This window comes from Macaca mulatta, chromosome 2 (assembly GCF_049350105.2).
Source record: "Macaca mulatta isolate MMU2019108-1 chromosome 2, T2T-MMU8v2.0, whole genome shotgun sequence".
Classification (NCBI taxonomy): Eukaryota; Metazoa; Chordata; class Mammalia; order Primates; family Cercopithecidae; genus Macaca; species Macaca mulatta.
The window spans coordinates 118,630,501-118,648,028 of record NC_133407.1 but is presented as its reverse complement, the minus strand read 5'-3'; the positions used below and the strand labels follow the sequence as shown (position 1 = coordinate 118,648,028).

The 17,528-nt window shown below is 41.2% G+C and overlaps 1 protein-coding gene across 5 annotated transcripts in view; it reads right to left on the bottom strand.

Annotated features, from left to right (window-relative positions):
- Positions 1 to 1,851: 1,851 nt before the first annotated feature.
- CACNA2D3 (calcium voltage-gated channel auxiliary subunit alpha2delta 3) overlaps positions 1,852 to 17,528 on the bottom strand; it is a 941,064-nt gene continuing 925,387 nt past the window's right edge. For 3 of the 5 annotated variants that reach the window (XM_077993170.1, XM_077993171.1, XM_077993172.1), the window contains 3 exons: positions 2,837 to 2,947; positions 2,531 to 2,618; positions 1,852 to 2,267 (listed from right to left, as the gene is read on the bottom strand). In XM_077993170.1, the coding sequence (XP_077849296.1) occupies positions 2,175 to 2,267; positions 2,531 to 2,618; positions 2,837 to 2,947 (292 nt within the window). In that variant the 3' untranslated portion in view covers positions 1,852 to 2,174. Of the gene's footprint in view, positions 2,268 to 2,530; positions 2,619 to 2,834; positions 2,948 to 17,528 lie in introns of all 5 variants that reach the window. The other 2 variants (XM_015130679.3, XM_015130680.3) reach the window with 1 other exon arrangement.

Sequence of the window (17,528 nt, the reverse complement as noted above, 5' to 3'; positions counted from 1 at the left end):
GAACCAACCGTGGAGTGGGACTGGGTGGTCGCTGACAGTGGAAGAGAGGATACCAATGAGGACATAGGTCTTCAGAGACCCGGGACAGGGGGTAGTGACTGGGAAGAGGATGGCAGCAGTGCAGGGCTGGGAAAAGTGGTGGTCAGGTTTGGTGTTTGAAGGTTGGAGCTCATGAGACTTGATGCAAGGCGGGCTGCGGGGGAAAGCGCAAATAGGGTGGCCCCAAGGTTTGTGGTTGGAGTTGGGTCAGTGGGAAGAAAAAAGTTTCATGGAGGGAGATCATGAGTTGTGCTTAGGACACATTAAGTTGGAGAAAATTATTCAAGTTCCAAGTAGATAAATAGAATGTCCAGTTGCTTGGAGCTCTTGTGAGAACAGCAAACAGAGGTGCCTGGTGGGTCAGTTACACGAATGTAATCCCTGATAAGGGCATGAGGCACAGTGTGACTCAAGGATGCTATATTTATGCCATAAACAGTTTAACAAAAATGATGTTACTCCATCGTTTAAAATGAGACTGGGAGTGGAATTATACGCAATTATATTACACGTATTTTGCATCATTTGCATTAAATTATGAGCATTATATCATAATATGCTTGACTTATTGTTGCCAGTTTTTAAGAACTGTAATGGGGAATCATAGGCTATGTGATGTTATTTTTGTTAAAATTTAATTAGAATATGATTTCTCTCTCTTATAAATCCCCTAACTTGCTCTTTTTTAAAATCACCTAAATTTTTCTATAAATCACCTAGATCTGTGATAAATTCATCTTTCTTAGTATTAAGCGCAATTTTCCTCTGGCCATCACCTCAGGCATAAATAGAATGTCTTTATACTTGTGACTTTATGGGTTTAAGAGTCTTATCATTCCAGTTTAATAAATTGTGGCTCCTTATCTGATATCAATATATCAGTGTAAATGTAATATATCTTTATATTTGTATGAGCAACAAATGAATTTATTCATTTACCAAGTGCACAGAGTGAATAATATCAACTGTCACAATTCTATAGCCCCATGGCTGTTGAAAGTTTGGCAAGTTTGCCTGTTACAGTATTGTTACGTTGAGAACAAACAGCACTGGAGGCATAGTAATTTTAAAAGTTACAACAATGTTGTGGAATCCTTTTAGTATAAAGCAGTACAGTGACATCAGTTTTTCTAAACTATCAAGAGGATAATGTGCCCCTTTTTAAAAGAGTTTAAGTAGGATTCTCTGGATAACTTGTAGATGTCTGTCCTATAAAGTAAGGCATTCTCTACTCTGCCTAGGCATGGAAATTATTCCACTTTATTTAGTAACAATGATCCAATGAAATCTGTTTTCTTTGGGTCAAGAGCCAGTGTTTAGAAATGCTTACATGTCTGGGTAGTTTCATCTCTTATAATACTTGAGATCTAATTTCATATCTTGTTTATGGGGAAAGCCAGAAGCCAAATTTATAATCATTGTTCTTTTCCTCCTTCAAGTCTCCTCAGACCAAATTCCTAGGATTTATGACTTATTTCTATTCCCAAATAATTCACCACTTGAATATGATGAAAGCTTGTGTTCGCATCCAAATTATGATTTTCATTGAAGTTTAGTTCAACAAAATTCAGGGTTCTATGTAATAAACTCGTCCCATGTAGATGGTATTTTGATTTACTTCTATAAATATTTTTATAACTGAGAGTGAAGCATCTAAACAATTGTTAAATATGTGCCTAGAATCTGCTTTAGAACAAAGGCTCTGCCAACAGCCATCATTTCCTGGTTTCTAGAATGGGGACCTTTTTCCCATGCATTGTTTTCAGTTGGTATTCTTAGCAATAAAGTGATGATCAAATCCAAACATGGAGATTATGATTTTCATATACTTTATTTAAAAAGTACACAGTTTTAAATTGGTTTCAATAGGTTTCAAGCAGAAGGGACACTGCCTATCACTTGCAGTCCCATTTCTGATGAAGGGTGATTATCATGTGGCAAACTCACATTTGCATGACTGGCAAAGTAAAAAGATAACTTTTTGTCAACATATCTTAAGAGTTTATATCACGCACAGTTTAAAATCATGAGGAGATGCTGATGGTTGGACTATATTCATGTCTCGTATGTTGCACCATATTTTGGTTCACAGTTTATCCATGATTTAGCATGCCAAGAGAACATCTCAGTCAGTGTCACCTTGAGAAGAGCATCAAAAGCAGAGGGAGCAGAAGAAGGACTGTCTGGGCCCGGAGACTCGGCGCACCCCCACACTCCCTTGCATTCTCCTACAGGGAAAGGCAGGGGTTGGTTAGACGCAAATGGACTCCAGGACACCTTCAACTTTCCAACCATGTGGATTCCCCAGACCTCTCTCCCATCTCTAATGTAAGAACAAAGTCTTCTGGGACCTAGATGATGTGCGGATTCAGTTTACTGAAAAGGATTATTTTCTCATGAGTAAACTTTTCAGCTGTAGTTCTTTGACCAGTGTGAGACTCTCATGGTGATTCTGATGGGAAAAGGAAACAGGAACAGTTCTCAGACTTACCTCAGGATGGAAGCCATGACAAGATTCCGGGCGCCTTCTGATCTTCTGGGCCTTTAGACGTTCACACTTAAGGGATTCATTATGTTGACTGTAGTTAAGGCATGTTTCCAAGGATTGCTTTTTTCTACTCTGCATTTCAGAGGTCAAAACTTGGTAATGACAACTCTCTTAACTACTCTCTCTCTCTCCAACAGTGGAAAGGATGTAATTTTCCTTCTCTAATATTTCTCCCCCAGGTTTCCTTACTATTGATCCCCCTTACTGGTTTCCGTGGTAGTGACTGGACCTGCACACAAAAGGATATACCTGATTTCAATGGGCGCCATGGTGATGGGGGCCACAGATTCACAGAGGCAGCTGCTGTCCACCACCACCATGAACAGGTTGCTGCTTGGGATTTGCTGGATGACAAAGGACCTGTTGGAACAAGAGGTAGTGAGACACTCATTTACTATCCGTCAATTAAAGAGTCATGAGGAAGACTTCTCTCCTGGGTGGTAGCAACTACCATATTTTGTAAAGCAAATTTTGGAGACTGTTTTACTACTACTGTTACCTTTCTCCATGAGGCTCTTCACTTATAAATACCTAGCTTCACTAGGAAAACAATAGCTATAATGACATGCAGCTCATACAACTCACCTTGGAAAGACTGAAATGCTGTATGTACAAAACACAAGAGTCACAGTTGGCTGAATCACCTGTTCCCAAAGTTTAAGAAGTGAGACTTTCAAAGACTAATCTCCTTCTCCCAGAGCCTAAACATTACCCCAAGTTACATTTGATGTTCCTCTAAGTGGCATTTTCTCTCCTCCTTCCCCCAAGGATAGAGTGAAACTATGTCATACCAATGGCAAAGGAGGTAGTGAACTTCTTAGAGCCTTCCTTATACTGCTTTGCACGATGTCTGCCCAGTATACAGGAACAGTGTTTAGAATGAGATTAATGCTAGTCATTTATGAGGTCCCACACTTCCCAGAGCACAAGTTCTGTAAGAACCAAGGCTGTATAGCTGCTCTGACCTTCTGATCCATCAGTATAGTTAGTCCAACTTAAGCAAGCTTGGCAGTGCCTCCTTCTCACACTGCCCAACGTGGTGAAGTGACAAAGACACTATAAAATAATCCTTTAACACAAAACAATACTGACTTTTTGGAGGAACAAATGAGGGATCAAAATCTCATATTCTTCCAGAACCAACAGATTAGCTAAATAATTTTAACTCCATGCTTATAACCCCTATCACATAACTTTTCATAATATTTCATTAAATTCAGTTTAATAGATTTTTAACTTAACAAATGGACATTAACAAAATTGTCAGTCTCTCCAAAGGTTTTATCTTCATTTGCCTTTCTTGCAATAAATTTGTTCCATTCTTTTGAGTATATCACCATGGTGAACTAAAATCATGCAATGAAGAAAAGTTCTTCTGCTTTATGGGACGTTATAAAGAAGGGAAAGGAACTCCCCCTTTTTAAACCTGTTGTCACCTCCTATGTTGAATGATCCATGAATGCCTCCGAGACTGCAACACAATTGACTTCTTTTCTATAAATGCCCAATGCCCATCTAATATCACACAGTTATGTTCATTTTCTTCATCTGTAGTAGGGAACAGGGCTTGCCACTGTGCAAAGATGTTTCCTCAATGCCTTAACCACTATCCACACTGGGACACCTACTCTCTGCCCTTCCCACTCTTGTCTAGAACTACATCTGGCTTCAGAGAAATATTCAATCTTGCTGACTGTTTTGCTAATTCATTCCATCTATATCTATATCTAACTATATCTATATCTGCTTTATCTTCCCTCTTTAACACTAGACTCTCGCCTATGCAAGAATGTTACTCCAGCAATTGGCCTCTTCTGAATGGATTTTGCCCATCAACATAAATATAGTCTACCTGAGATATCTCTCTTCAGAGAGCCCATAATTTCTACCTTGGAGGTGGCAGGTTAATAGAGTCTCAAAGAAAACCACAAAACCAAGATCACAAAACACTCAGAAGAACAAATGGCTGACTAGAAGATTAAGCCAAGTGTGTCTGCCAGATGAACAATAAAGGAGAAGAGATGAAAATATGACATAAAAGATCCAAAGGGAGAAAATATTTTTTGCACTGAAAAAACAAATCCAATTCTTTTCAATGAATGGGCCCACTGAAACATGAGTAAAAAACTTCCTATCCTCAAAGATACAGACCAATCCTAAAAGCTTCCCTAGAAACAAATTACTTAGAATGAGAATAAAACCAGTTTCTCAGTGGGAGTACTGAAGATGAAGAAACAGAGTAATATATTTAAAGTTTTGAGGAAAAAAGAGAGTCAAAGGTATGTCATGTCCAGAGAAAAATAGATTCTAAATCTCCGTAGACATTTAAAGAAAATTATATTTTCAAATTAGGAATAATCATTGAAAAAATATTTAAAAGTATTTAAAACCTGATAAATCTGGATAGCATGAGAAATTAAACACCCCCCCACACACACATGACTGCCAGTATAAACCTAAAATTATTACCAATCACAATAACTGTGAGGTTGTTAGATTCACATATTAAAAGCAAAGACTCTTAAATTGGGTTTACAAACATTATGCTGTTTGCCACAAACACTCCTAAAACAGAATGACATAGGAGGAGGGGAAAATATATCAAAAATATGCTAACAAAAAAGAAACAAGTTCAGGTTTAGTAGTAATATACAAATATTCAGAGTAAAAAATCATTACAATGTAATAAATAAAACAGTTCATACCGAAAAGAATTATAATCCACTAACAAGATAAAACATGATTATTTATTCACATAATGATAGTAGTATACAAACCGAAAGAAATAACAAAAGGGATTTCTGAAAGCATGATCTATTAAAAATATGGACCCAAAACTCTTCAGATATAAACAACACAGAATATAAATTATTTTCAAACACAGGGAAATGCAACACATTCCAAAGAACCTATAGTATTGATTATACATTCTTCTTTTATGGTAGAGTACAATTAGAAATTAATACCAAAATGATATAAACAGTGAAAATTAAAAGTTAAAAAATACCTTTCATCAATCCTTGAGATTTGATAATAGCCCAGATTCAAATTTGTGCGGTATAATCTTAGACATTTTCATCAGAAAAAATAAAGGTTGCAAATATTTGACTAAGTTTTCAAATCAAGAAGCTGGAAAAATAAGAAGATAAACCTGCACCTGTGCCCTATACATTGTCTTCCTTCTTGTCCACTGGATTGAGTATTAATGTCCCTCTGCAAAGCCTATCTCTCAGGCTTCTTCAAGGATGTGACTGGTGGAAAAGAAGAGATAAGTGACGGTTGCACAAATAGTTTCCCTCATCTACTAGCCCTTCCTGGAGGCTGGCAAACATGCTGTCACATCTCCCAGCTCAGGAAAAACAAAACTGTCTCTTAACCCTCCCTCCTGCGACCATCCCGTTTCTCTATCTTTCTTTATACCATAAGTCCTAAAAATAATGATCTATAATCCTTCTCTCTCTCCCCCCAACTCTCTCTCTTCATACCTCTCCCTCCTTCACAAATTGTATTCCAACAAGGTTGTAGTCCTCACCACTCCAACTGAATCAGTTCTTGCCAAGGACACCAATGACCTCAAAACTTTCCTTCTGTATCTTTCTCCTTTCTTGTTTACTGTCTGCCCCTCATAAAAGACTGTAGTTTCCAAAGTAACAAGGCTGCATCTAACTGCCTGAGGTTATTAGTTACCTCTAGCACCTAGAGTTGTGCCTGGGACAGAGCAACTTCTCAGTAAATATTTGTTGAATCAATGACAGAACTTGAAATGATAAAGGCAGAAGAATAAAATAAAAATTAAACTGTGAAGATAACCAACAGAATCAAACTCTGGTTTAAAAGCTTACTGACAGAAATCAACTTTGGCACTCCTGATCAAGAAATTAAGTCACAAAGTATCATTATAACCTGAAAGATACGGGAGCATTTTAAACATTTTTTGGTGACTATTCTGTATAGCATTGTAAACAATCTGAGAACTTAGAGGAAACACGCCTTTGGGGATAAAGCATAAATTATCTACATTTGGCCAAGCTATAAAAATCATGAGCAGACCAATTGCCATGAACAAAACTGAAATGTTCATTGAGAATCTACCCCCAGGTGAATTCGACCCAATCACCCAAAGAACAGATATTGCTGTGTTCATAGAAAACCCACATGAACCCACTGACCAACTATTAGAACTAATAAAAGAACTCAGCAAGCTGGCTAGTTACATAATCAGCATATAAAACCACAGCCTGACACTGGCAATAACCAATGAAAAATATTTGTGAAATAAAGAACCATTGATAGTATCAATAATCACTATAAAATGCCCAAGAATAAATCGAGTAAAACATACGCCTTTATGAAGAAAATGATGCAAATTTACTGAGGAACATAAAAACACAAGCTAAAAATTGGAGGGAAGTACAATGGTGGTGGAAAGGAACACTCATACTTTAAATATGTCATTTCTCTCTTAATTAACTTTTTAATTCAAAGCAATTTCAATAAAAATGTCAATAGGTTTTTTAATGGAATTTGAGAACGTGATTCTAAGATTCTTTCAGAAGAGTAAATATGGAGAATAGTCTGGACAATTATAAAAAATTGGATTTTATAAAAAAGGGAAGGGCAGCTGATTGCCATACTCAATATCGAAATTCGTGAGACAATTCATAGAAGAGGAAACACAGATGAGTAACAAATAGGTAAAAGGGGGTTCAATCTCACTAAAAATTAGAGAAGTGTAAGTGAAAGTAATGATTTGATTAGGACATAGGTAAAAATTAAAATCTACGATAATATCAAATAATGGAGAAAGTCTGAAGAAATGAATACTGTTCTATACCACGGGTGGGAAAGTGAACTTTTATAGCTACTATGAGGACAATTTGTTATTATTATAGTGGAAATCTTTTATACCCTATTTTCTCTGTAGTTTTACTTCTCATTAAAATAAACTCTTGTTCAGAACCCAAGAAGTCATGTAGATGCTCTTGGTAGCAATGTTCACTGAAATGGAAAAAAAGCAAACACAAACAAACAAAAAATCAAAAACAAACAAACAAAAAAACCCCACCTAAATGTCCAACACTGGGGCAATGATTGAATAAGCAAGAATAGGTCCACTCGGTGGTCTTCTTGGCACCAGGTGACAGGGTAAAGAGGATCTCTGTTTACTGTCATGAAAGGAGACCCAAGATGGTGAGTGGGAAAATAATGTAAAACTATACATAAAGTACGAGTATTTAAGAATATTTAGGCCGGGCGCGGTGGCTCAAGCCTGTAATCCCAGCACTTTGGGAGGCCGAGACGGGTGGATCATGAGGTCAGGAGATCGAGACCATCCTGGCTAACACAGTGAAACCCCATCTCTACTAAAAAATACAAAAAAAAACTAGCCGGGTGAGGTGGCGGGCGCCTGTAGTCCCAGCTACTCGGGAGGCTGAGGCAGGAGAATGGCGGGAACCCGGGAGGCGGAGCTTGCAGTGAGCTGAGATCCGGCCACTGCACTCCAGCCTGGGAGACAGAGCGAGACTCCGTCTCAAAAAAAAAAAAAAAAAAAAAAAAAAGAATATTTAGGACTATTTATTTAAGAACATTCAATTCTGCTACAGAGAAACATGAAAAATAAATGAGACGGATAAAACTTATAAGATGTATTAGGTATAGATAGCACATAAGTGACCCATGACTCATGTTAGATTAGAGTAAATGGACTCAACAAGTAGAGCGTATGCAAGTTGAACAGAAATAGTAAAGGAAGAACATATGAAGTGTCTTCCTATAGAGAAGAAGGAAGGGAAGGACCACGTAAAATTAAATGCACTCAATTCTTAAGGCACAGACCTTGTCATCTCTAGGTTGATAGCTCTCTCCTGGGTCATCCTTAAATTAACTCACTGGCAACATACATTCTCTGCCTGAGACACACAGATAAATGTCGTGGCTCTTATCGGGGGATCTTATCCCTGCGTTCCTCCCCATCCTGCCTGCTTGTTCGGAGGGAGTACGAGGGAGGCATGGTGATCACTTGCCTCAGGAGGTTACAGGCAAGCTACACACTTGCCCTTGCACCTCTCCAATAAGGCAAGTGTGTGTTGGCTGCAAGCACCTTCTGCCTGCTGAGGCCCTGTTCCAGACTGAGAACTCTCAAGTGTGGTCCTCCTCGCTACACCATCAGTGGGAAAGAGAGCAGGAGAGGGTGGAGACAAGGGAAGGGAAAGGAAGGGAAGATGGGAGAGAGAAGAGGAGAACAGAGGAACAGTGCATAACACAGGATACGGGGAGGGAGGTCTTCTGCCCTCTTTCCCCTTGCTTCTAGCCATATGCTTTAAATGAATTCACTCAGCCAAGGGATTTGAGCATCTTAATTTTTTGGTAAGCCTTTTTGTTTTGTAACCTCTAGGACTACTTGCCTGGTAAGTACTTGGCATTTATACATAAAGTGAGTACAAAAAAAAAGACACATTTCTATAAATTCTTTATATGTGTGTGTGTCTGTCTGTCTGTCTATCTATCTATCTATCTATCTATCTATCTATCTATCTATCTATCTGTCTGTCTACCTATCTATCTAACTAATGCATGGATGTATAAATAAAGGTCAGGAAGGTTACACACCACACCAGCAACAGTGGTTACCTCTGAAGAAAGGACCGTGACAGGGAGTAACTGTCAAGGGAGACTTGAACTCCATTTGTACCCTGAAGTTCTCTACCAGGAGAATGTATTAATGTCTTCTTAAAACAATTATAAAGTGAACTGTGAGGGTCAAGCCCATTTTACAAAAGAGAAAACTGAAACTCAACGAGGATAAGTAAACTCTTACCACAGCTATACGAATAAGACAAAATTATGCCCATTTTACAGATGGGGAAACAAAAAACTAAGTACCTAGAGTAACTGGGGCAGAGCAGAGGTTCAAGCCCAAAGCTGCAGCCCTCCAGAGCCCAGGCTAGTGCGGTTCTTCTGCCACAGGCAGCAGACTGTCTGTCTCGTGCTGGAATGATTAGAGCTCAAACTCCTTGAGGACAGACCCAGAGTGATCCCTCACTACAGATGCTTAATGACAGCAAATGCAAGATATTGTTTTTAAAGCCCCACAACCAACTTTCCTTCTTTCTTTCCCAAATCCTAGGAGTTGAAAAGCCCTGCAAGCAGCTACACTGAGAGGAGAAAAGCCACCCCCTACAAAAGATTTGCCAGCGGAAAGATTAACTACTTTTCCATATTTTAAAGACTTACTGTCTGCTTATTAACATGGTGCTTCGGAGGGGCCTGGGCAATGTTAGCTGTACATTTATGTGTACAATGTGTATTTATGGCCCAGGGTGCAGGGTTGAACTTCATAAAACACACCTCCATCCAGCTGGGCCCAGCAGCCAGGCTGACATCATAGTCAGAGGGGCTGTGGCCTGGTGGGTTTGCCTGGGGGCCAAAAAAGGCGAGGAGGGAAATGCCTCAGCAGAGAATCACAGCGGTTGTTTCTAAGCAGGGATAGGTCAAAATGCGTGAAATAAATTAGGTCCTCGAGGGAAAGGGAGTTGGGAGAGGGAAGCAATTTTGATGTATCCATTGCCAGAACTGAAATAATCCAGTCCTCCCTTTCCCATTCACTACAGACCGAGAAAGAACTGGAGGGAAAAAGATGATGCGATTTCAAGACAGCCTCCCCCGACAAGACAGAGTATTTGCCGCACACTATCTTCCTAGAGGGGCTTTCCTGACCAAATGATGAAAGTGATCACCATGCCTCCCTCGTACTCCCTCCGAACAAGCAGGCAGGATGGGGAGGAACGCAGGGATAAGATCCCCCGAGGACCACAGGATTGCACATGTGGAGAGCTTGTTTGGCTTGCCTTTCATTAAATGGGTACAAAACTGTGGCTTGAAAAATATTTGGTCAGGATAGAATCTTAAAACGTTTTGACCCTAGACTGATGTATTTCACCCTTTATAGATTTTTACCCTTTATATAGATTCTCCAGATTTTATCCAAAGATAAAATGAAAGCCAGTGAGTCAGTCCCAGGGAGCTAATGAATTTGGCACTGCCCTGTTCATAGTGTTCTATTCCCCAGCTGGATGGGGCACGTGACTGTGGCTCTCCATCAGGATCCTGTTCTCTTTGGAGGTGGAAACTGGCCCTATCCCCCAGTGGCCCTGCCCCAGCAAGCACCACATTTCCCTACATGGGCCCGGGCCCATAAGTTGAGAGCAAATATTTGGTGACTGTTTAAATTCAAAGGAAAACTTAATTATTTTGTATGTGTTCTAGCATAACTTGATAGTCATATTATGAGACAGTAGGAGGGAGGTGGACAGGAAGAGAAATACACAAATAATTTCTCCTTTTGATTATCGATGCAATGATCTTAAATGAAATGTAGTAACTAAACTTCAGCAGGACACTGAAAAAGCAATATAGCATGCTGCAGTGAGGATTGGCCTAGAAATGCAAATGAACAAGATTATTGAGTGGTCCCAGCTTAATAAAAATAGAAACATGAAACAGTTCTTTTTTTTCTCTTTCTTCTCTTTCCTTTCCTTCCCTTCCCTTCTTTCCCTTCCTTCCCTTCCCTTCCTTCTTCCTCTCCCTCTCTCTCTCCCTCTCCCTCCCTCTTCCTCTCTCTCTCTTTCTCTCTTCTTTCTTTCAACATGGTCTTGCTCTGTCGTCTAGGCTGGAGTGTAGTGGTGTGATCATAGCTCACTGCAGCCTTGAATTCCTGGGCTCAAGCAATCCTTCCCACTCTGTCTCCTGAGGAGCTGGGACCACAGGATCATAACCCATGCCTAAGGGTAAAAGTACCTGGTGGAGGGAAATACCTCTTTCCATGAATACTGAAATTCTTGTTGGATATGCCCTGATCAGTGTTCACATGGTAGACAAAAGGCAGGCCCATGTTCTAACCCAAATGAGCTTAGAGTGGGAGCAGGGGGTTGGGGGAGGATTTCCAACTCTAAATTAGTGCCAGCCAACTCTAGAACTTGTGGCACATAGTGTCACCTTGTCCTCCCCTAAATCTGGGACTACAAAAAATCCCCACTTGACATCCAGTTCACATTCCGGAAAATCTATTAATGTAAGACACCCTATACAGCCTTGGAAAACAGCCAGTGCTGTGGGATCTGTTCAATAGGTGCCTAAAAGACACTGGACACAAAACCCATCCCTGAAAAAAATTCTTAAAAGAACAGAAGAAAGCACCCATTTGTGAATCAAATTTAGCATCATGCTTAGGATAGAACACTCAGAGCAGGCTAATTAGAGTCAGAAGAAGGCAAGGAGGCTCACTTTCCTCTGTTATTTATTCTTGTTCTAAAAGTGCCAGCCTATGCAATTAAATCAGAGAAAAGACAGATGATTCTCTGTTGGAACAAAGGAAGTGCTCTCCGGTCCCTAAAGCTTGCCCCTGTCCCCATTCCCATAATCATTTCTCCCGTTTCCCTATATATCTTAATGGTGTCACCCTCTATGCAGTCATACAGCCAGAGATCTCCAATGAACTCTCAACATGTTCCTCCCTGAACATTGCCATGCCCTGGTTTGACTATGTCCTTAATGTCTCTCAAATCCATCCTTCCATCTCCATCCTACAGGACCAGCTTTATGGGTGCAACTACTGTAGTTGCAGAGGGGCCTACTATCAGAAGGGCTGGTCACTTGGAGTTGAGTGTTCTGCAGGCATGGCTCTCTTAAAATTCTCAATTTTATCTCTGAATTTGTATTATATAAGTGAAGTCCAGAGGCCAATGGGGCATGCATAGGATTAGAGAGAGGAGGGCTGTGAGGAGGGGGTGGTTGAGCCTTTGCTCATATACAGTTACACTCTCCTTCATCTCCCCAGGGTGTTCCCAGCTACCTATTCCTCTCCTGCACTCAGCCCAGCAACTAGAGCCCTGCCCCTCACCTCACCTGCACCTGGCTGGGCCTGGGCCAGGCATGCAGAGGGTCAAGCCTTGGGAGTGACTGGCAGTGCCACAGCATGCTCAGTGGGTGACTTAGCAGGGGCAAACCTCCTGCCCACCCTGATCCAGGTACCCAAGTATATTTGGTATCTGATGCAAAGATTGAAATCTCTTGGGGACTGGCTGTCCCGCATGAGTAAGGACAGCGAGCCCCTGGCAAAGGGAGATTCAGTCCCTTCCTCCAGCCAGGACATGGCACCTCCGTCCTGTGGCTAGTGGGAGGGAGAAGCTCTGTGGCCACTGAGCCGCACACCCTGTCAGGTAACTGGGCAGGACTCCTTAAGCACTTGGCCAATGAGCAGCCCTGTGTCTGAAGGAGCACAATATTAAAATGGCAAATTAAAAAATATCATGAGCAGTCAAGAGAGACCACAGAAAGAAGGAAAAGTTGTAACCTTTCATACCTTTAAGAACACATTTTTCTTGCTTTCTAAACAAGCAGCCCACGCTTTTATTTGCACTTGGCCTAGCCAATTATGAAGCCAACCCTGCTAATCCACAAAATGTTAGGTTTATCTTCCAGCCGGTCTCCCTGCCATGACCCATTCTTGAAGTGGTCCTTCCCAAGTGCAAGGCTGACACCCTATCTCTCTTTTTATACCTTTCTACAGCCCCTGTCATCTACCCGATGGTCTGCATTGAGTGAAGCAAACAAGCCCTTTATGTTCTACCTGGCTCTCTCTCCAGCCTGATGTGTTCAACCATCTCACCCCCAAAGCCACCTTCCTGTCCAACATCCATGCTGCTGACATACCCACGAGCCCCTGAGTGCACCATGTTGCTTCTCTCACAGTGCTGAGACCCAGACGGAGCTCTAATTCTTACCTTGGTTGCTCGCTGGAATCACCTGAAGAGCATTTTGTTTTGTTTCATTTTGCATTTTTTTTCTACTGATGGCCACACCTAAAATAAATTATATTGGAATCCCTGCAAGAAGGACCAAGGCATGCGTGTGTGTGTGTATATATATATATATGTGTGTGTGTGTGTGTGTATATATATATATATGTATTTTTTTTTCTTTAAGCTTCTGGAGTGATTCCAACGTCCTTCAAGGCTAAGACTGACTGGTCTAGAATTGTGCTTCTCAAGCTGAGAATGCTTATGGATGACCTGAGAATCTTGCTGAAATACCAGTTTCTGTTCAGTGGGTCTAGGGTAGGGCCCATGATTCTGCCTTTCTCACCTTCTACTAGGCAATGCTGATGCCGCTGGTTCAGGGACCAGCAAAGCCTCTGATTGTTGAAGCCACCTCCTCCCACACCTCTGGAGAACCCCAATTCAGTTCTAAAAGTTTTATTAAATGTCACTTTCTCCGCGAAGCCCTCATTCTCAAAGGGAAGTATGTCCTCCTCCATTCTCCCATGACATGGCGTAGGTACCTGTATCACCCACATAAAATCCACAGCCTTCTGTATGCGTGTGGAATTAAATGCTCACAGCGATTTTGCCATCCTTGTACTGCTACACTGGAAATGACTAGGACAGACACCAGCACTCTAGGCTACATAAAGGATAGTCTCAAAACTGTAAGCTTTGGAGTGTATAGAAAATTCTCTTTTGGTAACCCAGGAAAACAAATGGAAGAGTTACCTTCTAGGGCACTTAAAAGTGAGATCCAACGAGAGGCTTCTGTAAATGTCAGTTGGGAGGCAGAGGTCACACACATTAAGAAGCCATAAATGAAACAAATAAGAAAAAAAATAGTTTCCCAATAGGCGCTCAAATCAAAAGTCAGAAGGAAAGATGCCTCCAATTCTACAGGTTGGTGGCAGTAGGAATTGATTTAATCATCAATACAGTATAGTGAGTAGGCCAGCTAGTATCTTCCTTCCCTCCATCTTTCTCTAGGTAACCAGGCAGACAGCTATTAATATTTTGTTTTTTAATTTGGGTAATTTTGTTTCCTACTAGACTTCTGAGAGCAAGGCAGAGACCTCCTTTATTTTTGCTTTCTACACGTCATTGAATAACAACAGAAAATGGGTAAAAGATATAGCCAGGTGTGGTGGCTCATGCTTGTAATCCCAGCACTTTGAGAGGCCAAGGAAGGAGGGTTGCTTAACCCCAGGAGTTTGAGACCAGCCTGGGAAACCCATAGTGAGGCTGTGTGTCCAAAAAAAAAAAAAAAAAAAGACAGGTATGATGATGTCTGCCTGTAGTCCCAGCTACTCAGAAGGCTAAGGCAGGAGGATCACTTGAGCCCAGGATTTTGAGGCTGCAGTGAGCTATGATCATGCCACTGCACTCCAGCCTGGGCAACAGAGCAAGCAAGACACTGTCTCAAAAAACAAACAAACAAAAAATGAAAGATAAAAATATAATTCAAAGTAGCACAAGCTCTTTGGCAAATGAGTTTCACAGAATATAGTACAAGGTTTAAGCAGCCCAGAATTTTTGTTTATTCTCACCATTCTTCAAGGTCCACAACCACTTTCAGAAAACAAAGAGCCTTGTCTGACCTTCTATAGAAGTTTCTCTTTGATATCCAATCTCCCTTCTTTTGGTAGAAATACCTTCCTTCTGGGAAGGACTGCACCCTTCCCTCAGGCAGCCCAGGTGCTTTTGAGGAGCCAGCCCTGTCCAGGCATGCTGTCTAGACCTAAGTGGATTGGTACAATTAATTCCTTCTTCTAGAGAAAGCAATGGGTTCAGAGATGGGTACTGAACCTAAGTTATTTCAATCAGTCTGAAATGTAGAGTTCTTATCTATACTCCAAACACATGAACACAAAGACATTTTCAGCCTCAGGAGCCACTGGCAGCTTTCCTGTGCTCATGAATGGAAGTGCCTGCTGGGAAATGCATACAGAAAACCTGGATCTTGGTCTTAACCTTTGGGAAACTTAAGTAAGCCCTACCTGAAGCTTACATCTCAACTTTTCCCTGTATTGTTTAAGCTTGTTTGAGTTGAGCCTCTGTCATTCGTAAACAAAAGAATATTAAGTGGTAAGCTCTTAAATTCCGTATCATCGCCACTACATTGCCTAATCATCCTGCAGTTGGAAAATCTAGGCTTTAGGGAGCTGCCCTAGAAGCCATAAGCATGGCTCACACCAGGTTTACCCTGGATGGCCTGCCAAGAACCAAGCTGATATAGGCCTCTTCTGCTCCATTTCACGAGTGTGGGAAGTGTGCTGTGTTTTCATAGTTAAGTGCTAAGATTAAATTGGACCAGCATATTCTCTTTGTTATACTTATGTATTCAAAAATGTATACAATAGACACATTATGGCATTCCATTTGTGACTTGCTGATGGGGAAGGCACACAAAAAGCCAGAAAGATGCTTTGCCTGAAGGGTGGTGTCCCATGGTGGTATTTATTCTATTGTAGACAGAACACATCAGTAAGAGCCATGATAATGACTTCCACTCATCCTCAGCCCATCGAGGATTTATTGAGATTTATGGTGCCTATCCACATCTTGAAAACAACCTGGGCAGGAGGTTCTTTGGCATTGTCAGCCCAAGACAGATGGCAAGGAATCGTATTTTGGGTTTGAAATATGGGGGAGAAAGCCCCATGGAATGAAAGGAGAGGGGCCCAGTTTTCTTTTCTTATCCCAGAGGAAGGGAATCTCAAAAGAGCTCACAACAAAGGATATTTTTAAAACTTGGCTATCATTTTAGCTTTTCAAAGTTTATTTTTTCTTTGTACTAGGGTCTTCAGTAAATCTTCTTAATTATGACATGAACCATTTTTCTTCTAATCCACTTAAGAAGAGTAAGGAGTTTGTTAACTATTTTCACTGAAACAATGTCTTTTCTTATAAATAATGACAATAATAGCTAACATTTATGGAGTGTTTACTTAATGCCAAATGCTTTTCTAAGCAGTTCCCCTTTAATCTTCACACCAACTCAAAGAAATATCACTTTCTCCATTTTATAGATGAAGACATTCAAGCATTGAGAAGTTAAACAACTTTACCAAATCCTAAAGAAACATCAAATCTCAAAGTATTGAAACGCTACAAAGCTAGGCCTGCTTGATGCTAACCTTTGTTTCATCCCTTACAGTCTATATAACTAATCACCACCATCATCATGACCCTCATCACCATCACCATCACCACCAACATCATCTACCACTTACTGAGCACTTACCCTATATAGGCACTGTGTGATGGTCTTTATCTAAAATGGACTCATTTCACAACTCTGCAAGGAACTTCAATAATTAGACCTCATTTTGCTTTAAGATAGCACAGATAGGCCGGGCGCGGTGGCTCAAGCCTGTAATCCCAGCACTTTGGGAGGCCGAGACGGGCGGATCACGAGGTCAGGAGATCAAGACCATCCTGGTTAACACGGTGAAACCCCGTCTCTACTAAAAAATACAAAAAAACTAGCCGGCCGAGGTGGCGGACGCCTGTAGTCCCAGCTACTCGGGAGGCGGAGGCAGGAGAATGGCGTGAACCCGGGAGGCGGAGCTTGAGCTGAGATCCGGCCACTGCACTCCAGCCTGGGTGACAGCGCCAGACTCCGTCTCAAAAAAAAAAAAAAAAAAAAGATAGCACAGATAATAGGTATGATCTGGATTCCAGCTATCAGACAATAGAGCCTGCCATCTCACCCATCATGCGGATATGGACAGGAGGCAAGGAAATACTGGGAAGGAAATGGCAGGTCCCTGGCAAAGGCCCCACCCTCAAGCTTGGAAACTGGCAGCTCTAAATGGGAACAGTTATTCCTGTTTTTGCACCCAAATGTTGCCTTTTGATCCACCATGCCCCCCCTATTCTGTACCCATATAAACCCCAAGCCCCAGGCTCCACAAGCAGACGAGCAGATAAACAGAAGAGCAGCCTGGCAGAGGAGAGAAGAAAAGGAGCATCTGAATGTTGAGAGGATTATGGCTGAGGACAGCTGGAGAGGAGATTGGGTGTGGGACACCTGAACTCCAGGGGAAGATCATCTTCCCACTCCATCCCCTTTCCAGCTCCCCATCCATCCCACTAAGCACCACTTCTATCACCAAATA